Raw genomic sequence first — 27657 nt, 5'->3', positions numbered from 1 at the left:
AGAAAAATGTTCGATGGCTGTTTCCCTTAATTGTGATAGGAAAGCGTTCTTACATTCCAGTGTATATTGATGACCCAGGAAACTTAATAAAGTGTTGACTGAATAGGAAGATGTAGAAATAGTAATAAAGAGGTTACACCGTTGAATGAGCCAGAAAGCCCGAATCGAAGGCACTCCCAGCTCACAATAAAGTGCCTCAACAAGAACTGTGGTTGCAACACCTAGAATCGAACGCAACCATTTAGCTTCGAACTTGTCCGCCCACTTCATCATGTGCTCTGATAATACTCCAAGGCCATATATAATCCCTGAAAGGATGCTCTTGGGATAACTATATGCTAGACCCTGAATATAGACAGCCTCCCTTTTTTGGACATAGCACTTCAACAAGAGCCATTTTTTCAAGGTTTTCGTTATAACATATTCACCATAAAAATGCTGTGAAGGCTTAGGGCAGAAGGGGACACTGACATAGATGCATTTATCAATGACTTCAATTGGGGTCCCCTTAAAATACCAAGTGAAACTGTATTTTATTTCCTGGCAAATAATCATGATTTTAGTCTTTGATGTGTTCACTTTAAGACTTTCTTTTCTGCATAGATAATAAAGGCATCCAAACAATGGTGATGACCAATCGGGGTGCTGTCAAGCAATATAGTGTAATCTGCATAACCAATCCACAACACAGGAGTGTTTCCTACACGTGGAGGAAAATAGCGGGCACACTCAATGGCGGCACCCATAACAGCGACATAGAGGTTATAAAGAAGGGGGGCTAATACACAACCCTATTTGAGAGCAAGGTCACTTGGCTTTTTACCAGTGAGTTCCCCCTGCTGATTAATTCGTACAGTGACTGTGGTGTTGGTATACAAAGATCTGATAATGTACAATAAAGTGTGGTCTATGCCCCAGTATGTTAACTTAGTTGATAACAATGGTTGTGAGATCTTATCGAATGCTTGGAATAGTCTACAAAGCATATATAACGGTTTGAATTTACTTTACTATGGCAAGTAGAAATGATCAAATGTAAAGTGCTAATGTTGTGGAGTTTATTGTGAGCTTTCAGAATCCGGTTTGGAATGGAGATAATAGATTATTGGTTGCAACCCAAGTATTAAGATTTCTTAATAGAATGCTTGCAACATTTTCTGACCAATATCAATCATTACAAGTAGACAATAGTCTTGTGGGTTTGTGTGTTGTCCCTTTTTAAACACAGGAATCATTATTGACTCCTTCCAGCTATTAGGAATGAACCCTCAAATCAAAACTCGATAGTATAATTGCTCCAGTTTAGACGCCCAGAAGTGAGGTTTTTAAACAAAAAAACTAAATTCGACAATATATCCGGGCCAGGAGCACGGGAACCATTCAATGCAAGTATGATCATAACAATATCATCTTTTTCAAATCCAGTAAAGTTAGTTAAAATAGACAGGTCGGCACACATTTCTATGCTCAACATAGGATTAAAGTATAGGCTTCTGATCCCGTTTGCCCATTCATATTGGCCAAACGGATTTGACTCTAATTTGGAGAGGTCATTAAAAAAATCATCATTTTTGTGTTTTAAGAGACTGAAAATAAATGTCCAGTCGGCACTATACATTTAGAATCTGTGGCTACGAAGCCAGTTCTCGTGTTTAGTTGAAGCATGTCTGCGCAATACCTTTTTTCTTGCCGCTTTAGATTCTTCACATTTTTGACACACTGTTTACAAAATAGTTTCTTTGCATGGTAAATTGCAATGTCAAAGATTCTAATAGCCCATTAAAGAGATCTTGTGTTGGCCCATGTAAGATGCTTAACAGGTCCTTCCTTTTCGAGTGCCATCACATTGCATTTTGGTATTTGTAGTCCTGTGTTTACAGTGGGGCAAAAACTATACTGTACACGAATACAGAATGATATGAGCAGGAATATAGAACTTGTAAAACATCCTCCCAACCCTTAACCACCACAATGTGAAAGATGTGTTTTTGTATATTGTTTATAAAATAGGTGCAGCGATTTCAGTGGGTTGTTCCTTAGTTTAATTTCCTTTCATTATGACTATTGGCATTGGGATAGACAGGATTTAGGGCCAGAGAACATTGTTATGTCCCATCTAAAATGGTAGAATTTAATCCTAGGCAAACATCTCCCTCACCCATTCACCCCAACCCTACCTTTTAAAGGACAGTCGCCTTTCCTGTGATGTTGCTCCTCCTCAGTCCAGGGTACTAGTTCAACCCTTGCCAGTCATGGCTTGTTGATTTGAAACTAAAGTCGGAATGCTACGTTATATTATTGGGTCTAATACTGCGGACCGCTGCCACTTTTGTGGTTTCTTGGTGGCCTGATGAAACTGAAAAGAAAGAAGGGCTTTGTTAGTGGGATTTAGAGGGGAAAGTGGTAGAGAGCTTTGATGTGCTGTTGCTAGCTTCCGTTTGAAAAAAACGGTCACTGTTTGCTGGTTTGTTGGTAATCATTATGTGGTGCTTGGTGTGTGAGTGGGTGTGTGGAAATGTGTGTGTGGCTGGCTTAATTTCTTGTTCTGTGTTGTGTGCAGTTTTTTGTGGTGGTTTATGTTTGCTACGGTAGAGATATAGCATATTTTGTTGTGTTTTAGGGTGAGTACGCAGATCATTTGAGAATTGTTAGTTGGTTCGTGGACAGATACATCACATTCAGCAACATTTCATCTGATGGCTGCCCTCAAAAATCATCTAGATTCAATACATTGGCTACCCTAAAAAATCATCTAGATTCAATTAGCTACCCTCAGAAATCATTTAGATTCAATACATTGGCTACCCTAAAAAATCACCTATATTCAATCAATGGAATAATTTATTTTTTTTATTTGTTTTTTATTGACAATATACATATAAGGATGGGCGGGACAGCCGACCCAACCAGCAAAACAATCAAAATGAACCAGATCGTCAATGATATTTTTTCTTTTTTTACAATAACTCCCTTCCCCATTTCCCTCCTCCCACCCCACCCCCCCAATAGATCAACATGCCAAGTTTTGAGGTGTTGCAAACTTATTGAAACTTAGGGGAGAACACTTGCATACCACATGATTGTTAGAGGTACCACTTGAGACAGTGGGGTCCGACCAAAAGACAGTTGAACAGGAAACATCTCGGGTCCTTAGGGGGTGTAAGAACATGTACCATATCAAAGCAGCTCAGTATTCATTCTACAACCGCATAGAAATACAATCATCATGGAGAAGAACTGCAGTCCATTCCTGTAGAAAATCAGTCATAGTATCGTTTGTTATTGCAGTAAGTTTTTCGTATACAAAAATCGACCTAAGTTTATGTGGTGCTTGGTGTGTGAGTGGGTGTGTGGAAATGTGTGTGTGGCTGGCTTAATTTCTTGTTCTGTGTTGTGTGCAGTTTTTTGTGGTGGTTTATGTTTGCTACGGTAGAGATATAGCATATTTTGTTGTGTTTTAGGGTGAGTACGCAGATCATTTGAGAATTGTTAGTTGGTTCGTGGACAGATACATCACATTTAGCTACATTTCATCTGATGGCTGCCCTCAAAAATCATCTAGATTCAATACATTGGCTACCCTAAAAAATCATCTAGATTCAATTAGCTACCCTCAGAAATCATTTAGATTCAATACATTGGCTACCCTAAAAAATCACCTATATTCAATCAATGGAATAATTTTTTATTTTTTTTATTTGTTTTTTATTGACAATATACACATAAGGATGGGCGGGACAGCCGACCCAACCAGCAAAACAATCAAAATGAACCAGATCGTCAATGATATTTTTTCTTTTTTTACAATAACTCCCTTCCCCATTTCCCTCCTCCCACCCCACCCCCCCTAATAGATCAACATGCCAAGTTTTGAGGTGTTGCAAACTTATTGAAACTTAGGGGAGAACACTTGCATACCACATGATTGTTAGAGGTACCACTTGAGACAGTGGGGTCCGACCAAAAGACAGTTGAACAGGAAACATCTCGGGTCCTTAGGGGGTGTAAGAACATGTACCATATCAAAGCAGCTCAGTATTCATTCTACAACCGCATAGAAATACAATCATCATGGAGAAGAACTTCAGTCCATTCCTGTAGAAAATCAGTCATAGTATCGTTTGTTATTGCAGTAAGTTTTTCGTATACAAAACCGACCTAAGTTTACAGAGCCATTCTTCCTTGGAGGGGGCAAGGGCGCTCTTCCATTTTTGGGCTAGCGCCAGCCTCCCCGCTCGTAGCATGGCCCCAATGACCTTGGGATAAACATTCGATTCTGTCTCCGGCATAGGAGTGCCCAGTAGAATTTTCAACGGGTGTTGGGAAGGGCCAAATCCCTCGATATCTTTAATCCAGCTGAGTAGTTCCGACCAGTAAACCTGTATGACCAGACAACCCCACCACATGTGAAACCAGGTTCCTCCTTGGTGACAGCCCCTAGGGCAAAAGGGGGACACATCTCTAAACATCTTGGACAGCAGGGCCGGGGGACGGTGCCACCAATGGAGGATTTTAAAGCTATGTTCCATGGCAGCGGTATACAGAGAGCCCGTAAAGATACTTTTAAAGACAGCCCTCCAAGTGTGATCATCCAATGGCATGCCCAGCCTTTCCTCCCATATTTTTTTGAAGGGTTGTCTACCTTCTAGGTCCGCTGTTATCAAAACACTATAAAACTTAGATAAAGAACCCTTTCGAGTTGTACTTTTAGCCAGGATAGTTTCAAAAGGAGTGAGAAAGCGTCTAAACTGGTCAGCCCAGCGAGGGTGGGTCAGAATCCCCTTCAAACGTAAATATTCAAAGACCGTGGGTGGTCTATCTGTCAGTGCCTCGATCAGGTTGTCATACTCTATGAAGCCCTCGTCTCGTGAGAGCTGAGAGACCCTCTCCAGACCCATGTCTGACCAGGCCTGAGTGTCTCGGAAACCCCTGGAGCCCAGATCAATGGGGGGGCCCCAGAGCAAGGACAAAGGGGAAGGCCATGAAGACAGTTGTTTATTAGCTTTATTAGGCTTCCATACTGCCCACAAGGCTGCCAGGGTTGGGTGAGTTTTGAGCTGAGAAGGGAGAGCCTTAGGAGGGGCCCACAAAAGGTCTCTAACTTTTTTCGGGTGGGTGTGAATGTCCTCGACATATGTCCAATGAGTTCCCATATCGTCCCGCATATGCTCCAACATCACCCGGAGTTGGGCTGCTTTATAATAGAGCCGGAAGTCGGGGAGACCAAAACCACCATAAAGCTTTGGGAGGGTCAGGGTGGAGGTTTTAACTCTCGGCCGCTTACCGTTCCAAATGAATTGGAGGACACGAGACTGAAGCACTTCAAAAAAGGTCTCGGGTATCACGACTGGAAGCGCTGCGAAGAGGTAGAGGAGGCGGGCCAAAATATTCATCTTCACCGTGACAATGCGCCCAAGCCAGGAAAGCGTGAGGGGTGCCCACCGTCTGAGGTCGCTGCTAACCTGAGCAAGGATCCCCGGGAAGTTGCACTGGTATAGTTGGGATAGATATCAGGGGATGGTGGTGCCCAGGTACCTAGTGGATTTCCGTTCAATTCTAACCCCCAGAATGTCGGCGTCACCTCCGATGTCTCGATCCCCTGGACCCATGGGCATGATGCTTGATTTGGACTTGTTTATTTTCAGTCCAGAAAAGGAACCGAAGTAGTGTACAAGATCAAATAACCGGGGCAGGGAGTCTTGAATATTTGTTAGGTAGCCCAGAATGTCGTCCGCAAATAAGGATAGCTTAAAGTCACAATCACCACACCGTATTCCCGTGATTTCTGGGTCGTTCCTAACTGCAATGGCCAGGGGCTCTATTGCCAAAGCGTACACAGGGGGCATCCCTGCCGGGTACCTCTAGGAAGGGAAAAAGGCTCTGAAGTGCCCCCGTTGACCAGCACTCTCGCCGAGGGGCCATTGTATAGAGCTGCGACCCACCCACAAAAATTGACTCCCAGACCCATCTTTCGGAGAACCCATGTAAGGCCACTCGATGCGGTCGAAGGCTTTTTCTGAATCTAGCGAGAGAAGGTACCCCTCCACTCCCTGTTAGATGCCTCATGCATAAGGTCGAGAGTTTTTCTTATATTATCTGATCCCTGGCGACCGGGGATGAAGCCCACTTGGTCTCCATGTACTAGAGTAGGGAGGAGCTTTGCTAGTCTATTCGCTAGGAGCTTAGCCAATATTTTAACATCATTGTTAAGGAGGGATATGGGGCAGTATGATTGGCAATAGGAGGGATCATTGCCCTCATTAGGCAGGGCTACGATTAAAGCAGACATCATCGTGGGTGGGAGGGTGCCTTGATCCAGTGCAGCATTGTACATCTTAGCCATGAATGGGGCAAGCGTGGATCTGTAGGACTTGTAAAACTTAACTGTAAAGCCATCGTCCCCCGGGGCAGTGCCGCTCTTTAATGAGGATATGGTGTCTATTACTTCTTCCGGGGAAATGAGGTGTTCGAGAGAATCAGCCTTGTCAGGAAGAAGACCCGGGATGGGAAGGGAGTCTAGGAAACTGTCAACATCATTCCCATCCCCCGTATATTCCAGGCAATACAAGTTTTCATAATATAGCCTGAATTGTTCTGCAATCTTGCTATCCCTCACGGTCGTGTCCCCTTCCGGGGTGCGTAATGAATTCACCCTCCTACTGTTCCTAAGTTCTCGAAGTCTCCAGGCCAATATCCTATCCGCCTTTTCCCCCTTTTCCATATACTTCTGTTTCAGAAATGAGAGCTTCCTTTCCGTTCGTCCCACCTGGAGTTCCGCCAACTTACATCGCAACCCCTGCAGTTGCTCCCATTGCCCGGGAAACATCTGTGTTTTCAACTCCCCCCCCTGTTGGATAGCCTCTATCTTTTCCTTTAACAATTTCTCCTCACGGTCCCTCTCCCTTTTTCTCCCAGACCCTATACCAAAAAGGGTGCCTCTAATCGTTGCCTTAAATGCCTCCCATACTCCCATAGTACCAACCTCCCCATTGTCATTAAGAGTGAAATAATCTTCTATGGCTGCTAGGAGGGATTGGCATATCTCCTTGTCTTGCAGGAGGAGGTCGTTACACCTCCACCGGGTTCCGGTCGCCGGGGCAGGGGGAAGGCCAATCCTAATCTTTACCATATTGTGATCCGTCCAGGGGACGATCTCCACACCCGAGTCCGAGACCTCTCCCTGCAGCGAGGAATCAACCAGGATGTAATCTATATGAGAGAAAGCAGCATGTGGTTTTGAATAGTATGTGTACTCGGGGTTCCGACCCCGCTCGGGTATACACGTGTCACATAGACCCAGTTCCCCATTTACTTCCTGGAAGGCCAACGCCAATTTCTTGTGGAGACGGATGTTGGGGCAGGGTTTATCAGACTTTCTGTCCCTCTCGGGGCAAAGCACCATGTTAAAATCCCCACCCACCAGTAGGGTGCCCTCAGAAAATGACATGATTATCCCTTTCATTCCCTCCCAGAAGGTGTCGTGTGCTTCATTCGGAGCATATATGCAGACCAATGTGAACAAACGGCCCCGCACTTCCCCCTTTACCATGAGGTACCGACCATCCGGATCCGCTTTTGAGGCTTTAAACACAAAATGGGCCCCAGGGGAGACCAACAAAGCTACCCCCCGCTTCTTTACCTGGGAAGAAGCCGTGAACATCTGCTCAATGGTCTTGGCCTTGAGCTTAGGCTCCTTTCTCTGAACCCAATGAGTCTCCTGCACAAAGAGAAAGTGAAGCCGCAGCCTCGCAAATTCCCTCACAATTAGCGACCTTTTTGTAGGCGAATTGAGCCCGCGGACATTTAATGACCCCACTGTCATGAATTGGAGTGAATCATCCATTAAAACACAGGTAAAGTCTCATAGCTCCATGCTTAGAACAGCAAGCGTTGTTGCTCCCACAGTGCTTCCGCAACCCCCTAGCGGCTCGAGACAGCCCCAGGGGTGCGAGAAGGACCAGAAAACTTGGCGCGCCATAACTGTAACCCCAGCAACCCAACTCCCCCTCATCCATTTTTAAGGAGCATTTCTCTTCTCTCCTCTCGAGCTCCGACAGGTGCATGTCAAACTGTGTCTCAAAGATGTCACTCGAAGCTGTATTGTCCTCCAGTGCCTGAACCCTGTCGTCAATATTGTCCACTTTTTTATCCAAGGTGTCCAGTCGTAGAGCAATATCCGCCCTAAAGCCTCTAATTTCCTCCAGTAGGGCTGCCATGCCCCTGGTGACTGTGCTTGTATCAGCAGATTCCTGCTGCGTCTGGGCTGCCATTTCAGGGGGTATCAGGGGATCGGGGGGCGTGCGGCGAAACTTCTGCAGGGATTCCTTCCAGTTCATAGACTCTCCCCAAGCATCCCTGCTCCGTGGGGGCCTTCCCCGAAAGCTTGTGCCCAAGGTGGCCCGCTATCACACACGCATACAACGCCACCGGGGGGTGAGGGCCAATGTCAGCCGAGGGGTGAGGAGCGGAGACCCAGCAACGGGGGTCCGAGTCCCCGACTAATGTACTCCTGCGGGGATAGGTTTCGCCTCCGCCGGGTTCCCACCTCCCCTCTCACCCATCGAACTGTATAACTTCACTCCCGTCGGAGCAGAGGCAGTACTTAATGTTCCAGAGGCTGGGCGCGGGGAGGACCAATCTCCAAGCCCTCGTGTCTGTACCCCGGTGTGGCCTGCTGAGGCCGATCTCTCCCAACTGGGCCCTGAGTGCCCGTTCCATCTGCCTGGGAGCCGCTGTACTCGGGGGACACTCCGCTGCCTGAGATGGTGTATGCCGGGGGCTCTCCCCAGCCTCACTCTTCCCGTGACACCTTCAGTCTCCCGGAGGTCCTCCTGCCCGGGCCTGCACCTCCTTACCTCCTCGGCGCAGATCCGCCGCTCAGCCTGTGGGAGTCCGTGTGCTTCGTGTGTAGGCCAGTGCGGGGCTTCGCCTGCCTCCCACGCACTGCCGACACCGATTCCTGAAGCTCCAGTTCGCCCTACGCGGGTTCACCAAGCACCTGTGGGGGCCCTCACACACCTTCCTTCTCCTAGTACTGTAGGCCTCGCCCAGGCCTGGAACTCCACAGTGCTTTCGTAGTACCGCCTCCGGCTCCCGGATCCGCTGCGGGTGCCCCCAGATGTGTCCCGTTCCTACCGGTGTGCGCTAGGCGGGGGCCGCCAGTCAGGGTAGTCGAGCCCCACGACAGGCCTCGCTCGGGCCCGGGTTCGCCGTAGATTCTCGCGGAGCCGCTGCGCCGCAGGGGGGAGGGGCTTCTGTCCCTCTAAACTCGGAAGCTCTTATCTCTGGGATGGTTCCCCCCCGGGGGCTCAAATTTGGGCGAGGGGTGCCCGGATCACTCAGATGGGTGGGGGTGATGCCAGCTTCTCACTCCGGGGGTGTAGGGGGGGCTCAGGTCCCACGATCAGTGCCCTGCGGAGGAGACGAGCCGAGATGCGTTAGAACATCTCTGCGCCCCCTGGTGGATCCTCCAATGGAATAATTTGTAGCCTGAAACCTGCAAACTGTGCAACCAGAAAACGTATGCTCAGAGCCAGACCTCCCTACTTGATTACAGTGTTTCTCCATAGATAATACAAATATTGGTCATGTATATAGTGCGCAGCACAGGATGAAAAGTCCCCTAACTCGCTCACACCCTGTTACTTAAGAAGAGTGAAGCCCTCCTAATAAAACAAGTGAAATACTTAACTTGTACTTTTATTGCTTTATTTTGACAAAATAGTCATAAAAGCAGTTCACAGAAAAGTTAAAAAACACATTAGTTACATCGTCACAATCGCTTAGTTCATAATTATTCCACCAAAATTACACAATCAGTGCTTTACCTTAAAACCAAATAAAAACAGATCAACATTATAGCAGCTCGTACAGAAAGATGTCTTTACCCCATAGCACTGTTCAGCAACTTAGCCTTCCTCATATACATTTTTCTTGACCAGCTCAGATACCTTTTAGTGGCAAGCACAGCCTCCTTATCCGAGGCGACCAGGCAAATTGCTATAGCGCCAGCTAGGGACCTACATCCACGGCTTAAGAACAGAGGCTTCAGGGAGCGCTTCCTCAGAGGCATGGTGGCTGGACAGAGTAACAAATGATGTTGTACCGTCCCTTCAGACTCACCACAAAGGATACATGATGCAGAAACAGCAATATTCCATCTATGCCGAAATACATAAGTCAGCAAGATTCCAATACAGATCTTTAAATATAATGCTCTTTCCCACCTGGGCGAGACATAGTCCAGGTATTCTTCGCAGCCCGCCCGTGTCTTTATAGAAAGATATCCGGCCAGCTGCTCAGAAGCCCTGGATCTTCCCCGGATGTCCTCCCGCGCCTTTGCCCTTGCTGTGCTCTTGATTGCTTCCTTTTCAACCGGTGTGATGATTGAGGGATTTGACCAGTAATCCTCCAAACCCAGCAAACCCAGATATCCTTTCACATGGGCAGCCCACTTTAAGGAGCTGCCCTCCTGCTGGGACAAAACATCTGTAACTACATCTTGTATTTACGGATGTGAGGATTAGACCAGAGGCGAGCCCAGTAAATTACTGGGCGTAATTTACAGATCATCTCAAACCCCTCCAATCCAGTTTCCAAAAGCACTTTGATGTTCAGGGCCGCAGTGGGCAACCCAAGGATATTCTTCAGATATGTTGTCTCAGTCACTGCAAGGGACTTGAGATCTCCACGTGCCCCCAGAGTTCCACCCAAAACAATGCTGCCTTACATGCTTGTGCTCTGTATGCCTCCAGCGAGACCCGCACTGCCCCATTCCCATGTTCGTTGGTGAATCTAGTGAGGGCCCCGCTATATCTAACCAAATTGAAGTTGGCCTTCTTAACCTGCATTTTCCAACTGCATGATGCCATAACTCTCAGACCAAGATAATCATAGGACTGAACCTGCTCAATTGCACCCCCCTCTACAAAGAGAGATAAGGGCTTGTGCTTCTTCTCGGAATTGGCATTGAAGATCATAGCCTTGGGTTTTTTGATATTCAAGGCAAGCCCATTCTTCTTTGCGAAAGACACAACAATCTCCAGTTGTTTGTACACACCAGCCGACGTGGGATTCAGGACCACAGCATCATCAGCAAACAAAAATGCAGGAATCTTGTCACCTGCTAGCAAAGGGGCATCAGTCTGGGCGGCTAACAACCTCTTCAAAACTTCATTAATGAAAATGCAGAACAGCCTCAGCGCCAACACACATGCCTGGGCGGACTCCCTCCTGTATAGCAATGCCAAGGGAAGTGCTTGCCTCTTGGCTCCAGCGGACCACTGCCGAGTTCTCTGTATAAAGACGCTGAATTTCTGAAAGCAGAGCCACAGGAATCCCAATCTCCTCGAGGACCTTCCACAAACATGCCCGTGGGACCATATCAAAAGCTGTGCAGAGGTCCACAAACACAGCATAGACGCTGACCTTTCTCAGAACAGAATACTTTTCACAGATCAGGCGCAGCCGAAGACTTTGGTCTATCATGCTCAGGCCCTCACAAAATCCAGCCTGGCGATGATCAATTACTCCAGAGATTAATGCCCACTCATCCAAGTGGAATAAAAGTGCCCTGGCAAACGTCTTCCCCAGAGCATCTAGCAGGGAAATTGGTCTAAAGTTGACTGGGTCATTGCGCGCGCCCTTTTTATCTATTGGGACTATTTCAGCCACACTCCAAGACCCCGGAACCATGGTGCTGGCCAACACAGCGTTATATAACTTGGTCAAATAGGGCACCCATATTGAAGACTCATTCCTGAAAAAATATATCGGGACTCTATCTGGGCCCGGGGCCTTGCCCAGCTTCTGGCATGCCAACGCGCACTCCACCTGGGCCTCTGTGAGCGTTATGGGAGATGGGGGTAGAGCCAGGGCCAGCACAGGGCAATCGCCAGCAGTGCAGAACTCCATCAAAGTCCCTGGGTCCTCACGGTAAAGGGTACCATAATAATCTGCCCATACTGATTCCAGAATTAAACCAAACAGCTGGGTTTGGCTCCCTGGTGTACACCGCCCATGTTGGACCAAAATCCCCTAGAATCCCCACAGGTAATTGCTTCCAGGAGATCCCCCATAGCTCCTCCTGCAAGCCCCTTTTCTTCTCGCTCAATAACGTGCGGTAAGCAGATCTTACCTGTCTAACCACAATGCATCTCAGGGGCCTTTACACTTAGAAGCAGCTATAAGGCGTCCCTTGGCTTCCCGACACTCCCTGTCGTACCAGGGTGTCGCTTTCTCCCTAGGTTTATATGTGTTCCTCGCAGGTTTAGAACAATAGGCTCATACTGTCCCCTGGATTTCCTCATGGAACTTAATCAAGGCTACAGCATGTGAAATACATGAATGTTGCCTCAACGATCGTTGGATGAGGGAGCTTGCCTGAGGCATTATCACTGACTATGTTATGGTCTGCCAACATGATTTGTTTACTCCCTGCTCCAACCTCACCCATGGGCTTAGGTCATATCGTGTATACCTGATACCCATTTGGGAATGCAGTTACAGCACACTGGTCATGGGCATTGGGGATGCGTACCTCGCTCTGAGTGCTGATAGATACTAAGAAAGGCATGTCCCGCAGTTAAGGTGAACACTATTGTACTTATCAATACATTTGCAAAGTCCTGTAAAGGTATCCAACAGTTTATCACCTTGCAGTATAGTACAAGCCCTCCCGATAAGCATGGGTCAACTTCCCGAGTTTTGCACTTGAGTTCCCACAGCCGCCTCCAAAGTGTATTGAGTTCATGGTATGGGCTTGTCCAAATTACCGAATTTCTGTTTTGCTGAATTTCTGTTATTTGTTTATAAAATTATTTATTAAAAGAAAATGATACAGTAATATTATAAATGAAAATGAAAGGTTAATCTGTCATCGATTAAATGACTTCCTATACTATGCATAGAGTGAAATATCAAGTTTACATACTAATACTGTTTAGAGCACTATTCAATTCTAATGTAATGGGGAATCATTTCTTTTAGTGCAAATGACTCAAATATAATACTTATAAAACATGTTCTTATTTGCGGAAAACAGCATCTTGTTTAATTTGAATTGAGTGTGATCAAAGACTTCTATTTGTTAGTATATTGTTTGGATATTTCTGTTGGAGATGCATTTGTGCCATTCTTTATCACTACATGCATTGTCTATTCAGGCACCAATGCAGCAAAGCTTTCAAGCCAACGAAAAGTGCAAACCAAAGGACGAGTACTCGCTGCCCCTCTGGCTGCCTCCCACACTATCGTGTTTGATGCAGCCAGAGTGGCGTCCGCTAGTCCCCTTTTCATGCCGACCACTAAAGTTGCCAGTTACAACCCAGCCTCCTCCATTTATTCAGGATTCCACAGAGATTGCATTGCCACACCTCTGTGGGAGATACCATCATTGTTTTGCATTGTGCCAGCATTGACCCCTCACCATAATTCCAATGCACATTGCTGCGCAGTGCACAGTATCTGTGCATAATAGGCAGGATTAATGACTGTGATCGCACTGTAGATTTGCATGTGCATGAGCATTAAAGCCCTCACTATACCATGTAAGTGCTTACAGCACGTAAGCAGGTCAAAAATGTATGTGTTTAAAAAACATTCAGGAAGGTGGTAGGAACATGCTCGGCACATTCAGGTGCCAGTGATTGTGGCGGCCCGCCACCAGTCACCAGGGTGGGCTGCACCAAATACCGGGATCCCCCGGATTTACAGCCACGCTGTGATCACGCAGCAAATGGGCCGCAGGGGGCACCCTGCGGCATCAGGATCACCAGAGCCATCGACAGTGGCTGGGGACACACAGCAAACAGCAGCCTTGGCCGTGGGGGCCCCCAGGCCAAGGCTGCAACCATGGGCCATGATCACATGGCAGTACAAGTCCCTGTACATGTCCCTGGGGACGGTGTTGCCCAGCAGGGGCACCGTCTAGATGCTGTGCCACGCAGACAGGGCCTCAGCAGGCTGAGCGGCACCAGCATGGTGCCAACAAACAAAGACGCAGGAGTCAGCTCTTGATCGACTGACGAGCCGGAACTGGCTCGTCCCTTTTATTAGGTAGGTCACATGGTTACCACCATGTGACCAAGGCACAAGTCCTGGGAGCTACCATGCTCCCAGGAGGGGTGACATGCAACAGTGATGTATGGTATTTCTCTGTTCCTTACACACATTATAATAAACTGGGCTCCAGGGCCAGTGCAGCTGGAGGCCATAAGCAGTGTAAAACAAACGGGCATTGACCCTTCCCAGCTGAAGATCTGCCAGGTGTTAAAAAACCTCAAAGTACCAAGCTGCGTAGAAACAAAGCATTGTCTTAAAATGGCTACCTAGTTTAACCCATCACTCCTCTAAAGGGCTCCCACTATAACAGAGCCTCCCCCCTGCATCACAGAGCAGCTGATTGGCACTGGACCCCTCTAAAATGTACATTCAAGAGGCCTAGCAAAGCTAACTGGCAAGAGGTTTGAAACGTTTTTTTTCTGATACCTACATTTTCATTCTCAGAAAACACGCTGTGCCAGACGGAAGAATGCCTAGATCTAATTTGTGTACATCTCCAAATTTAAATACAGACACCTTAGGTAGTATGTTGGCAGGCAACCGTGTCTATTTATTCAATCTGAAGGAATGCGTGCATTTAACTCTGTCATAAAGGCAGCGTAAGCACCGAGGTTGGTTGATTCTCATGGCTACGCATCCTCTTATTGTCACCCGAAGTATTTGACATTGAACTGCAGTGAGCCAGCGAGGCAGCCATGATTGGTCGAGAAGCGTGAACGAGAGGAAAGGGATTCATGTTTAGCTTTTGAGGAGACACCACTTGCACGAATGAGGCGGAGAAAGGTGATATATGGAGCTTCTTTATTATACGCATATCTCTAGCCCTAGTTCTTCCACTGGTCTCGCTAGGAGTAAGGCGGTAACTGTAAAATTGTGGTATTTTAAATACCACTTGTTTTTAAAATACAATCTACCCATGAATTGGCATTACAAAGGATTTTACTACATGGGGAAAGTAACTATTAGGGTAGTTCACCTAATTCAATATATTCTATGCACCCCATGCAGTAAAGTTGCCTTGCAGTCTCAACTCATGCTTAGGAAGAGGCATTTAAAACACCACATTTTTTGAACTCTTACCACCATACTCGTAATGAGGTCTTAAGTATTATTTCTCCCCCCCAACCCATGCATGTCCTGTTTATTTAATGAGACAGAAGGTGGTGTGCAGTGCTCGATGTGTGACTGGTAGGCTTCAGTGCTATCATGCCCTAGCTTCTGTCTAACAACATGATGGGCAGGTTGAGAGGAACTGGCTCTTTCCCAAAAGAATTCGCTGATGGTAGTTGGAGGCTTGGTAAATGGCATCATGAGCTGGAAGATCCCTTATTTGACCTCGGCATGGTGTCTCCGCTGGCTATGTTGTAGATCGCAAGCCTTCATTTATTTCCATTCATAGCTTCAAAGCGCTCTGGGGTGAGGTAAAAAACAAGGGCGTCTGGGCCGTTACATTAATCTTTTATTCTTCATGAGCCCGGTGCATTGCAAAGGAATAGAGGGTCTGCCGGAAGCTGCACATGTTGGGGCGCCAGCCTTTGACCTCCTATCTGAACTGAATTGTACTTTCTCTGCACTGTACTGCTCATTGGAGCGTATTGTGTTTTCCCAGGCCAGACGGCGCTGCACATTGCCATTGAGCGGAGGAACATGTACCTGGTGCAACTCCTGATCCAGCACGGGGCCGACGTCCACGCCAGGGCAGATGGAGAATTCTTCAGACAGCTTAAAGGAAAGCCAGGCTTTTATTTTGGTGAGCATTCACTACATTGAACATTTGGTATGGAAAGCTTTGTGGCTTAATGTCAAAGTAGGGACAAGGATTCCATCGGTTATCAGTTGAGTTCCAAATTTTGGATATAGACAATCACTCATATTTTGCTACTCAAAGCATCCTTTTAAATCAGAGTCAAATGTCTAGATTCATCAGCCTTAGGATCAGATCATCGTTATCATTCTCATACAAATGATCTTTCATAGTCACTATGATGCCATGACGACACATGTTTCGCGCTGTTTTCAGCTTTTCCAATGCGTGTCTGAATTTAATTTACCAGTATGATAGCTGGGATGACTGGCATTCACCTTTGCTGCCCTCAACCATAACAGCAGCACAGATGAATGCCTCTCACCCAGCTATCCTACTGATAAATGAAAGTCTATAGATCTTGAAACAGCACACCGAAGCTCCAACATGTGTGAACTTTATTTTCAGAAACACCTAACTGTGAAAGATAATTTGCACAAAAAGGATTATGTGGCACTGCTGGATGCTAATAGTATTATTCTATGGAGCTGCTAGGAAATAAGGGCGTGTCGTGCCCTGAACCTTCCATACGTACCCTAGATTCACTCAGGCCATACGCAGGCCTGGTGGACACATAGCTCTCAGTACTCCCCGCAGCTGTGATCAATAATGCTTAAATAACTGAGTTGACAAATCTGTACCTAAACAAGAGTATTCCTCATCGACTTGCTTTCACGGGACACATCACATCCAGGGAGTTGTGCAGTATCATTTAAAGATTTCTTTTGAAATAGTAATTTTCTTGTATTTTTACAAATGAAAATTTTTAAGATACATGAGTTCATTAAAGAAGATCATTTGTGAGACAATTAAGCGACTAGGTGCCATGTTGTTCCCAATTCCACATATCAGTACGTTTAAACTTTGTTTCCAGAATCCTCTTCCATTTCAAATCCAAGGTCAATCGAAGGACAACCTGCTCACTTTTGATACTCCATCTTACATCTAGGGGTCAATCTCCTCATTGCATGTGATTTAAGAGCACCGCTGGCATGACATTTTAGATGCTGATAATTGTGCTTTGTTGCTTCTCACAAGGTGAACTTCCTCTCTCCCTTGCCGCCTGCACCAACCAGATTGACATCGTCAAGTACCTCCTGCAGAACCCGTACCAGCCGGCCAACATCACCACCAAGGATTCTAAAGGCAACACCGTCTTTCATGCCTTGGTGGACATTGCTGACAACACCAAAGAGAACACAAAGTTTGTGACCAAGATGTACAATGAAATTTTGGTTTTGGGGGCAAAGATTAACCCCACCTTGAAGATGGAGGAGATTACGAACAAGAAAGGGCTCACTCCCTTAACCCTTGCTGCAAAGACAGGCAAGATCGGGGTAGGTGTGCATACAAGGTCAGTCACCCGATCAACCTGAATTTCCCCCAGGAGCAGAAGGGAGGGGCGCAGCCCTAGAATACCCATTGGGCCGGTCGCTAAATCATTTTTATGTGCGCAAATGCATTAACCATTCTAAACAAATTGCCCCAGTACACCTTTCACCCGCAAATGGAATTCTATGTTAATGGGGCTCATAATATTTTACAGTCACCAGTATTTCATACGTATTTTTTGAAGGGCTTTTATGGGTGAACATCAGAATAAAATATTGCCATGAAAATATATACGTGCAGAAATATTTAATTACACATAAACAAAATGCAAACACATACTTTTGCTATCCATACAATGGAGGAGCAGCACTTCCGCTTATGGTCACTTGGGATGGCATAGGGAAAAAAGAGTATACAAATTGTATTTGTTTCACATAACAATATCGACTAAGATCAATCGACACCCTTATGACAAGAACACCAAATACAAGTGAGTACTCTGGTACAGGGTCCAACATGTGCACTCTCCACTAATTGTCTAGTGATATTGGACTCTTGGCGAGTAAGAAATGGTGTGCGCTGTATATGCATAGAATTGAGGTGGCAAGTGACTTGTTTATGGCTAGCTAGTAGCTTGCAACATACATTTTTGCCCCTCGCTGGATCACATTCTTAAAGATAAATAGCAATATTTGGACCAACCGTCAGTATCTTGTGGACTCTGTTAACCATGCACTTGTTAAATTAGAGTGTCTGACACCCACACACGCGCGTGACAATGATGAAATGCTGTAGAAGCTTTTATAAACTTCTAGTGGGTATTTCATAGTGTGCATACTGTAAAATGGTCGTAGTCGCTCTAAATGCATGAGGGCTTTACGGACATGGTTTTAGGGCTCCCAAAAGGCAGTGGTCGAAGTGAGCGGGAGCGGTCAGGAGCGGTCAGGAGCGGTGATCCTCTACTTTTTAAAATTACATTTTACAGCTCCTATACTTTTATTTTAAAAATAAACCGTTCCGGAATGGTTTCGTTTTAAAATAGGAAGACGTTGCAGCTTGCATTTTCAGTGCACTACACTGAACGTTCCCTTAAACAGCAGGTGAAAGTGTTTGGGGGTACTGGAGCAGGAGGACTAAAGACCAAAGTTTTCTACAGCAGTTGAGCTTCACACATTACACAACAATGTGCACCAGTCCTGCTTAAGTGGGTGGGAAGCAGTTAAGCTGCTCTTGTGAGTGCCAATAAGGGTGCAAATTCTATAATGATAGAGACCTGGTTGTGTTTGTGGAAGAATAGGGGCGCAGTCGCTTTGTAGCATCACACACTTTGCAATTACTAAGGAAGAAACGGAGCCGCTTTAGTTGTGAATTCCACGTAGTTGATGGTTATGTTTCATGTCTGCCCATGCACTTTTCTGTGCTTTGGTCACTGTACCATGGGTCGCACTCTGCTTTTCCCTCCAAACTTCTTTGCTGCCTTCATGTTTGGCGGTGAACATGAGTTAGTGTTATTTGCAAATTCAAGCCTGGGGCTAGTAACCTATTGAAACAATCTGAAGCAGTCATGACCCAAGTTCATTAAGCACTGCGTGGCCCCCGTCAGAAGCTCCAGAGTGCGCCGACTATCAACAAGGCACATGCAAATAGTATAGCACGTATAGATATCCAATTCAGGTGTGTCATTCCAATTGAACAGAGTTTAGCAGGTATTTATGGCAATCTTTATGAAATGCCAGGAGTAATGTATGCTTGGGGTTGTGAAAGTCAAACCTCTAACCTCTGGGCTTCAAGCAATGTCAGTCATTTTCCTGTAGAAAGGATTTGGTGGGCTACATTGAAAATATGATGTTTTACATTGATCAGAAGGACTGAACTGCTAGGCAATTATTACAAATACAAACACATTTTGCATGATAACTGAATATGTACATAAGAAATATTCTAACCTGTGATGGCTCCTAATAAAGTACATCTACGCTATTGATGTACATTAAGGCCCTGATGATCAATAGTCATTTGCTTTATCAACAAGACGGGTCTCGAAACTGAGGCTCTCCAGAATCTTTGGTCTTCAAATCCCATGATCCCCCATTGCATAGACAATACTGAATTGGTCTGGTGGGAACTGCAGTCCAAAACATCGACAGTGTCAAACATTGCAGTAGAATGTTGTCTCCTTCCTGTCTTTGTACAGATTCAATACCACCGTCCCGTTGGACTGAAAAATAATGTCATCTCAATGCACATTCAAGCTGACAAGTCCGTTCTGTACGGCTATTGCTGCCATTCTCAGCCCTTCTTTTGTTTTCATTTAGGTCTTTGCATACATACTGCGGAGGGAGATCAAGGATCCGGAGTGCAGGCATCTGTCTCGCAAGTTTACAGAGTGGGCCTATGGACCTGTGCACTCGTCCCTCTATGATCTGTCTTGTGTAGACACATACGAGAACAACTCTGTGCTCGAGATCATCGCCTACAGTAGTGAGACGCCGGTAAGCCCTTCACTTCCTGGTTCCAAGCTATCTGCAGCTCCTGTAAACAATATTTCATTTTTTACAGGGTGAGCAGGTGTGTAAGTGAAAGCCGGGGTTACTTTCATGATACTGAGTCATGTTCTTCCTCATTCGGTCATTAGGGGTGGGCCCACACACACCAAACAGGTGGCTGGAAGAAACAACCAGAGAAAGAAAGAAAAACGTGTAGGCCCTCACCTGCCGTATTATGAGGCGCACTTCCATTGGGTAATTCGGTCAGGTAATAAAGCCGCCAGTTCAGATTGAGGAACGCCACAGGGAGTGTGGGAGGGAAGTAAGATTTGGGACAAGGAAGAGTAGAAATGAAGAGAACCAGTACCAGTAAGTAATCCGGGTATAATGCCCTGTCCCTCTTCCTATCCCAATCTTTACTGCATAAGGACAATAAGCGATACATGAAGTGTATAAAAATACAATAAGGAAAGCGAGAAAATGATTTAAAGAAAGCATACAACGTATATAAAAATCCTAAATTTAGATAGAGAAATTAGGATTTCATTGCTCCATTTCCTGGCCAGTTAAGGTTGGCAGTGAACACATAGGGCCTCATTACGAGGTGGGCGGAATGGGTTTAACAGTGCCGGTAATGGGGCCGGTAAACCCATTCCGCCCTATTACGAGGTTCCCTTGCAGGACCCGCTCTGAAAGTCTGGTCAGACCAGACGTCCTTTGCAGGTCCCGCAAGAGGACCAGGGAGCTAATAACGGGCCCGTTATTAACGGGTCCGTTATTAGCTCCCTCCCCATTCCCATTGAGCCCTACGGGGGCTCAAATGGGAATGGGGTTGGGTTTTTTGAATGAGGAATTACCGGGTCCTCCAAGGTTGGAATGGCCCTCATTCAAGGAACCCGGATCCGAGTTTGGAGGCAACCATGCCCTTATTAAGGGCATGGCTACCTCCAAACTCGTAATGAGGCCCCTAATCATATATTTTGGCAAACAGGTTCTCCAAAGGGGTGCTGGAGAATTGGCACTCCACAGTGTTCCACCGCCAGCATTTTTCTTACCTGAGGTTGGGGAGCCAGCAATTCCCTGAAAGAAATGGATTAAATATTTTGAACATTATGTAAATGTGGTATGTGGCATCAACTACAGTGTGGTAAGGAGGAAGTTGCTACTCTTGCACTTTTTGGGTTCAGCAGGACAGGAGAAATTTGAAGATCTACCATTCCTTCCAGAAGAGAAATGTACAGACATGAATGAATATTAGAATATGAGAAGAGTGTTGTAACAGGATTTATCTGGGGCAGCCCAAATATCACATACAGCGGCTGCAAATACTCCAGAATTCGACAGCCAGATTGGCTCAGAATGCTCCCAGACTGACCCCTTCTGCAGGTCTGCTACTGAAACTTCATTGGTTGCCGGTCACTTCTCGAGTCAAGTTTAAGGTTCTGTGTGTTACTCACCGGGGCTTTCCATGAGGTGGGTGCAAGTTACCTGAAAAGTAAGATTGAGAGGTACCATCCAACTAAATGTCTTAGCTCATCTGCCATGGGGCTTTTCTAAGTACCTAAGTTTCAGCGAGCCTGGCTCCGACTCCCATTACCTCTGAGAATTATGAAGGAGTATCTTGCTTTTCTGTTCTAATTTGTCTGCCTGTTTATTCTGCCAGGGTTATTCTCTCTTCCCTAGTGCCCGTCTGTAGATTTAGCGCCTAGATGCCTATGGGCCTTAGCTGCGCTTTCTAATTTTTTTTAGATTACATTACATTCATCAACAAAATGAGTAAACACTACGAAAAGAAAATAAGCACGCTCTTGGAACGCTACAAGTTTGGCAAACGTATGCAAGAAGAAGGGGGAGTGTGGTACAGTTTATTACAGCACTGAGAAAACTTACTAGAACCTGCAAATTCAATCAGCAACTGGATGAAAGACTTGGGGACCATTTCATGTTAGAATGAAGAAGTGGTTAAGTTAGATATAAATTGTGGGCAGAGGATGATCCCCCACTTAACACCATTCTGCGGATTGCCAAGTAGGCATGTCAAAGTGCTAGAAAACAGATTAAAGGAATCAGCCATAAAGACAGAAGTACCACCCCAAACTGTGACTGCAGTTATCCCCCCTGAAGCAACTGTGGCTGTCAACAGAAGCAACTTCCCGTAGAGCAAAACGTTTTCAGACGATAGGAGTTTCAGAGGAAGAAGGAATTTTGAAGACTCCAAGGGGGAAGATGAACCCTCAAGGGAGGAGGCGCAGCAGCCCAAGGAGGTGCTACAGTTGCGACAGCGCATCATACCCGGTGGACAGCCTTGATTACTCAGCTTTAAGAATCGTTTGTAGAATTTGTAAACGTAAGGGACACTTGGCAAGATGCTGTCGCACCAGGAAAGTTGTGACATATTGGATTGGCAAAGACTATAATGATGAAGAAGGAGAAACATTTCTTTTGTTGGTGGTCGACGATGATGAAGAACTGGATAGCCGGAAAGCCCTCATCAATGGTGTGACTACGATGATGATGATTAATTCTGTTGCCAAGTATGCTCTGATGCCAAGGAACATATGGAAAAGATTAGGACCCAAATAACTGAATGAAGCTGATATCAATCCTAAGGCCTATGGTGGAGTGAAAATAGATGGTTCCGTGTGACGTTGCGCTTCAAGGGCAGAGACACTACTGGAAAAGTGTACGTGTAAAAAATAGTGGCCACTTGCATACTGAGCTGGATACACAAGAAGAAGCTACAGGTCAAACTTGATCCTAATGCAGAAGATGCTGTACTATCAGTAGAGAGTTCACCCAAAGGCGTGTATCTAATGCAGGATGTTTTTCAGGATAAGGTTGGATGTCTACGGGGATTTGTTCATCAGATAAAACTCAAGGATAACTGCGTACCTGTCACGCAGAAGAGGCGAAACATACCCTTATCAATGAGGGATGAAGTGAAAGCAGAGTTAAAGAAGTTGATGGAGCAGGATATCATAGAGAGCATTGACGCCTCGGAGTGGGTATCTCCTTTGGTTGTTATAAAAAAGATCTCTGGAAAAATAAACATTTGTGTGGATATGAGAGAATTGAATAGATGTATTGTCCCAGAGAGGCATTTGTGACCAAATATTCACGACGTTTTTTCCAACGATGGGTCTAGCAGAGTTTTTCTCCACATTGGATCTCACTTCTACCTTTCATCAGGTGAGGTTGCACAAAGATTCAAGACATTTGACTGTCTTTATAACCCCAGAATGGATATTTCAGTATAAACGCATGCCGTTTGGTCTCATTTCGGTAGCTTCAGTATTCAAGAAGATTATGTACTGCTGTGTCTTTGATGGGGATGCAGGAGTCTTATTCTTTCAGGATGATGTTCTAGTGTATGCTGACAATCTGATGGAACACAACAAGAGGCTTCAAGGTGGGTTTTGGAAACTATACAATACTGGAATTACTTTAAGCAGAGAGAATTGCAAAAATAACAGAATCGAGAGTGAGTATTTTGAACATGTCATCTCGGGAGAGGGAGCGCGTCTGAAGAAGAATTTGGTGGATGAAATTGAAGGGATGATTACTCCAACTAGTCGAGAGTAATTAGAATTTCTGATAGATTTTGCTTCCAGGCTGCTGAAAGGAGCCAAGAAGAACTATGCCACTACAAAAAAGGAGGCTCTGGCAATTAAATAGGCAGCAGAGAGGTTTATGAGTTTCATGTGGGTGATGAAATTCAATTCCATACGGACCATAAACCGTTGGTTGAAATAAAAGCATCAAAAGGACTGGACAAAGTGTCAACCAGAATTAGAAGATGGGTCTCCCTCCCGTCTGCTAGAATATGACTGTGTTGTGAAGTACTGATTGTTTGTCGGGGGTGACAACTACTGAAGAGTAGGGCAGCAAAGAAGAGGACCAATAAGTGGTTCTAGAAATCACTAGCAGCTCTATTCCTAGAGAAAGGTGGGAGAGAGCCATGCAGGAAGATATTAAATTGGGGCAAATCATGAACTGTGTGTGGGAATGAAGACTCAGCAAGAGGCTGGTTGAGGATTTGAAACTCATTGTCTGTGGAATGTGAGGGATGAACTATGTGTCCAGAACGGAAAGCTAAAAACGGGTTAAATGATCATTTGGCCTGAGGGAGTGAGGAAGACCCTTATAGAACTTGGACAGGAGGGGCATGACCTTTGGTAGCCGGCGTGTGACATCCAAATCGAGAGGGCCATCAGAGACTGTATCCTTTGTGATAAAAGTGATAAGGCATGTGTGGGTATGAGGTGTCTGTTGGCTGTGACGGACTGCGCAGATGCACACTCTAGTTAGTGCGTCCCATGGCCTCCCTGAGAGGTCTCTTGGAGCATCATACATTTGTAAAAGTATGGTGTTTAAATGTATTATCTACAGCACACGAAATCTAGCAGTGGCACAGTGATTTGACAAAGCCGGGATAAACTCAGATGCATTCCTTAGCTACTTAAAGAAAATATTTATGCCACAAACAATTAGCTTTTGGTGGCTGTAGATCCAATGCTCCAGCTAAGCCCTATGAGCCAAGACCAGTTGGCTAACATGCTTGGATTATTGTATGTCCCCTGATGAAAACGTGGTTTAATTGTGCCAAATACGTCAAAACCGGTTGTTCCTGTTCAAATGTCTTGAAATGAGACTACGAAAATAAATTAATATCCATTTCAGGAGAGAAAACATAACCTTTCAGGTCCTGTTCAAATGCCTGGAACTTAGACTAAGAAAATGAATTCATGTCCATTCTAGGAGAGAAACATATAACTTTTCAAAAAATGTTCAATCATTTTGTGATGGTTTTACAATTTTAGTCATTTAGGAGTGTGGTTGTATAGAGTGAATGCAGATATGGATATGCTTGTTTAGACTGAGGCACATTTCCCAGTATGAATGTGAGTAATAATTGTTTTAAAAAAATATTTACCTTTTCTGCATTGAATTATGGTCTTTTGATTTGTTCTCGATTTACTCAATATTCTTATTAATTAAATAAATAACTTTTCTACTTTTGGATCTGGATTTTTCCTTCAAAAACCTTTGTGACGAATAATCCACCACAACCGTGGGACAAGATTGGAATGAATGTGATTGGTCTTGTTTGGAGTGATGGTGTCCAGTCAGTTTGCTTAGCTGTGATTGACCTGCTCACTAGGTGGGTAGAGGTACTTGTGATGCCCAGTGTGATTGAGTTCCTAGAGGAATTGTGCAGACAAGAGGGTTATCGCATTGTTATTATCCCTGATAATGGTTCTCAGTTCAGGTTGAAAGAGTTGGGGGAATTCTGCTGCATAAACTCCATCACACACAAGACCAGCACAATCTATTACCCACAGACAAATGGGGTGGTGGAGTGTTTTAATAGAGTGTTAAAATAAGCAGTAAGGTTGGCTTGGGCAAATGGCAGGAATTGGAAAACTGCACTGAGGAAGTCTGTAATAGCTCACATGTTCCTGCCCCGCAGAACCACTGGAGTACTGCCTTTTGAGCTCAGAAGAGGGAGGAAGTCTAACAGCAAATTGTTTTCGTCGTGGATGGGAAGGTCTGTTTTTGCTGAGGGTTAGTTGGATGGTGTTATGGAGAATATTAGGAAGAGTCAGGTGAGGAACAAAGAAATGTTTGGCAGGTGTGATATCAAACTCAAATAGTCTCCGAAAATGGCAGACATGGATAGGATCAAACGTCCTTTTGCTCTACGAGATGGCGGGTGTAAATGGTCAAATCCTGTCAGAAGATTTCAGATTTGCTGTTAGGACTGAAGATAACAGAGTATGGAAACATGGAGAGAGTGATCGTTGTGAGGAGGAGGAATTCTGTGCCTGTGGAGTGTGCCTTGGGACAGGATTACACTTGGAGCTGGAGGGTTTTTCTTGCCAAATGCAACAGGTTGGGAATTCAACTCCAGAAGTGGAAGAAGGTACCTCAGGCCGGTGTACCTCAGAATATGCACAATGAGGTTTTGGATTCCTGGAAGCAGACATTGGAACTTTGTGAAGAGAAGGGGATGTGTAGAGCAGGCTGTCTGCATGAGACTCCTTGTCTCAGAGAGTTCCAAAACGGAATGCGGGCAGTGGAGATATTCATTGGAGCTTGCAGTACTCTTACTACATAATTACTTTATCTTATTAATTAGTAATTTCCCCACCTATGTGTCCCTTCCAATCTGTACACTACACCACCTAAAGCTCCGTGCATCTTCAAATTCCCCAGAAATGCAGCGGAACAAGGAGCCATTATATAGCGTTCTGCAAATCTGACCTCTACATATGAGGCAAACGTATAATTTTGTCCATTATTTATGATCTCTTATGCATTCAGTTTTGTATAGAAGTGTACTAATGTTAATTTATAGATTGCCCTAAACACACAGAGTTCAATTCACATAGGTAGCTCCTGGTAGCGGTTGATGTCAAGCTCACCAGGCTCTTCTAGGGAACAGGCAGGAGCTAAATAGCTCTCAGCTCCCCTCAATTTCGAACCCTGTCCGTAATACACCCTTCGAGATACCGCAAGAGCCCAGGCAATTAACAAAAGGAACATATGTGGGGGCACTTCACATTTTAACAAGACCGCATGTCTGTCTAATGGGGTTGCAGTAGACTTGGCGCATCTCACAATGAAAGGGAGAGTGTTCTGTGTCATTGAATTCTTTAAGTGCTCAATAGAACTGATTCACAGTAAACATGCTTGATACATTCCGCTTTTCGTTTCCAAAAATCATGCATCAATGGGCGTCTCTGCTAGTGAAATAGCACACACACAGCACCTTACAACGATTGCTAACTCATCTAAGAAACAAAGCACGCTGACCTGACTGCTGCGGAATAGCTGAAGAGTGTGGCATCACTCAGGCACCAGTAATAGGGAAAGACTATAACCTGATTGGCATTGCTATTTGTTCATAGTTTTTGTAACGTTGCTCTCATGGAAGGATGTGAAAGTGAAGTAAAGCAAGCCTTGCCAACACTAAAACATCTGGGTTTGAAAATGCAGACGCTAAGATTTTGTTTATGTACAGCCCTGACTGTGCAAAAAATACTCACCCTCTGATGGCTTTGCCAATTCTTGTTTTTATGTGCAATTGAGGTTGGCTCCAGAAAGATGTGTTGGATCTACATCCCCAGAAGAGGCTGCATCTTCAATCCTGGGATGGCTTATGCATGTGGCAGCGTCTCCATCGGGCACCAGATCCACTGTGCCTCGGAAAGTGAACTGTTGCTATCATGCCCACCCTCTAAATGCGAGGGCGCTTTGGGGAGACTTCCTTCTTCAGCGTAAAGACCCCTCTTGCTATGAACACTGACTTGTGTGCCTCCTCACTGAGGAGCTGCAGCTTATGCATGGAGACTAGAAGGTGAGCTAGATGGATCTCCCCCTTTGCTGGAGGGTCACAATCTTTAGGTTGCTCTAAGAAGCCCACCCTAGAGGGCCTAAGGTCAGGTCTGCCCTTCCTTAATGAAGCACCCAAAAAGCCTCTCTGTGGGGACAAGCTCTATGTCGAAAATCCTTTGTGCGCTAGCTCCTGTAACCAGTGAACTATTAGTGAGAGTAACCAGGCAGCTGGATTGGAAGGAATCTCGTGTCATGCTAAGTGGCAGAGCTGGGGCGGGGGGAGGGGTGGTTGTGGAGGCTCAGAAGGCAGTCAACCCTCAGTTCAGAGCTCGATGCTGCCGCCACGCCTCTACCACCAACCACAAAGTACTGAAATTGTGCCCCATGAGACGTCCTTTGCCCCATTTGGCCCCCACGCCTAGCACTGCTACTGCCTTTGGCCCTTGTGCTACAGATCAGTGAAAGTTTGGCAGGTCAGATATGCATGGACATGGCAAATGTAAAATGAAATGGTACTGGCAGGGCTTATGCCTCTTTGGCTCGAGCTTAGAGAATTGTCAGCAGATGGAAGGTCCTGCAGAGTAGCCCTTGAGCGCTGTTCTCCTCATTATACATGGCGGGTGCCCTGCTGTGCTC

At 45.5% G+C, this 27657-nt stretch overlaps 1 protein-coding gene across 2 annotated transcripts in view; it reads left to right on the top strand.

Moving 5' to 3' along the window:
• TRPV1 (transient receptor potential cation channel subfamily V member 1) overlaps window positions 1-27657 on the top strand; it is a 434265-nt gene that overhangs the window by 242619 nt on the left and 163989 nt on the right. For both annotated transcript variants that reach the window (XM_069615193.1, XM_069615194.1), the window contains exons 5-7: window positions 15671-15811; window positions 16904-17202; window positions 19513-19689. In XM_069615193.1, the coding sequence (XP_069471294.1) occupies window positions 15671-15811; window positions 16904-17202; window positions 19513-19689 (617 nt within the window). The remainder of the gene's footprint in view (window positions 1-15670; window positions 15812-16903; window positions 17203-19512; window positions 19690-27657) is intronic.

The sequence above is a fragment of the Ambystoma mexicanum genome, chromosome 9 (assembly GCF_040938575.1).
Source record: "Ambystoma mexicanum isolate Mex_15411 chromosome 9, UKY_AmexF1_1, whole genome shotgun sequence".
NCBI lineage: Eukaryota > Metazoa > Chordata > Amphibia > Caudata > Ambystomatidae > Ambystoma > Ambystoma mexicanum.
The sequence above is the reverse complement of the archived record's forward strand: the minus strand, read 5'-3'. Positions and strand labels throughout refer to the sequence as shown.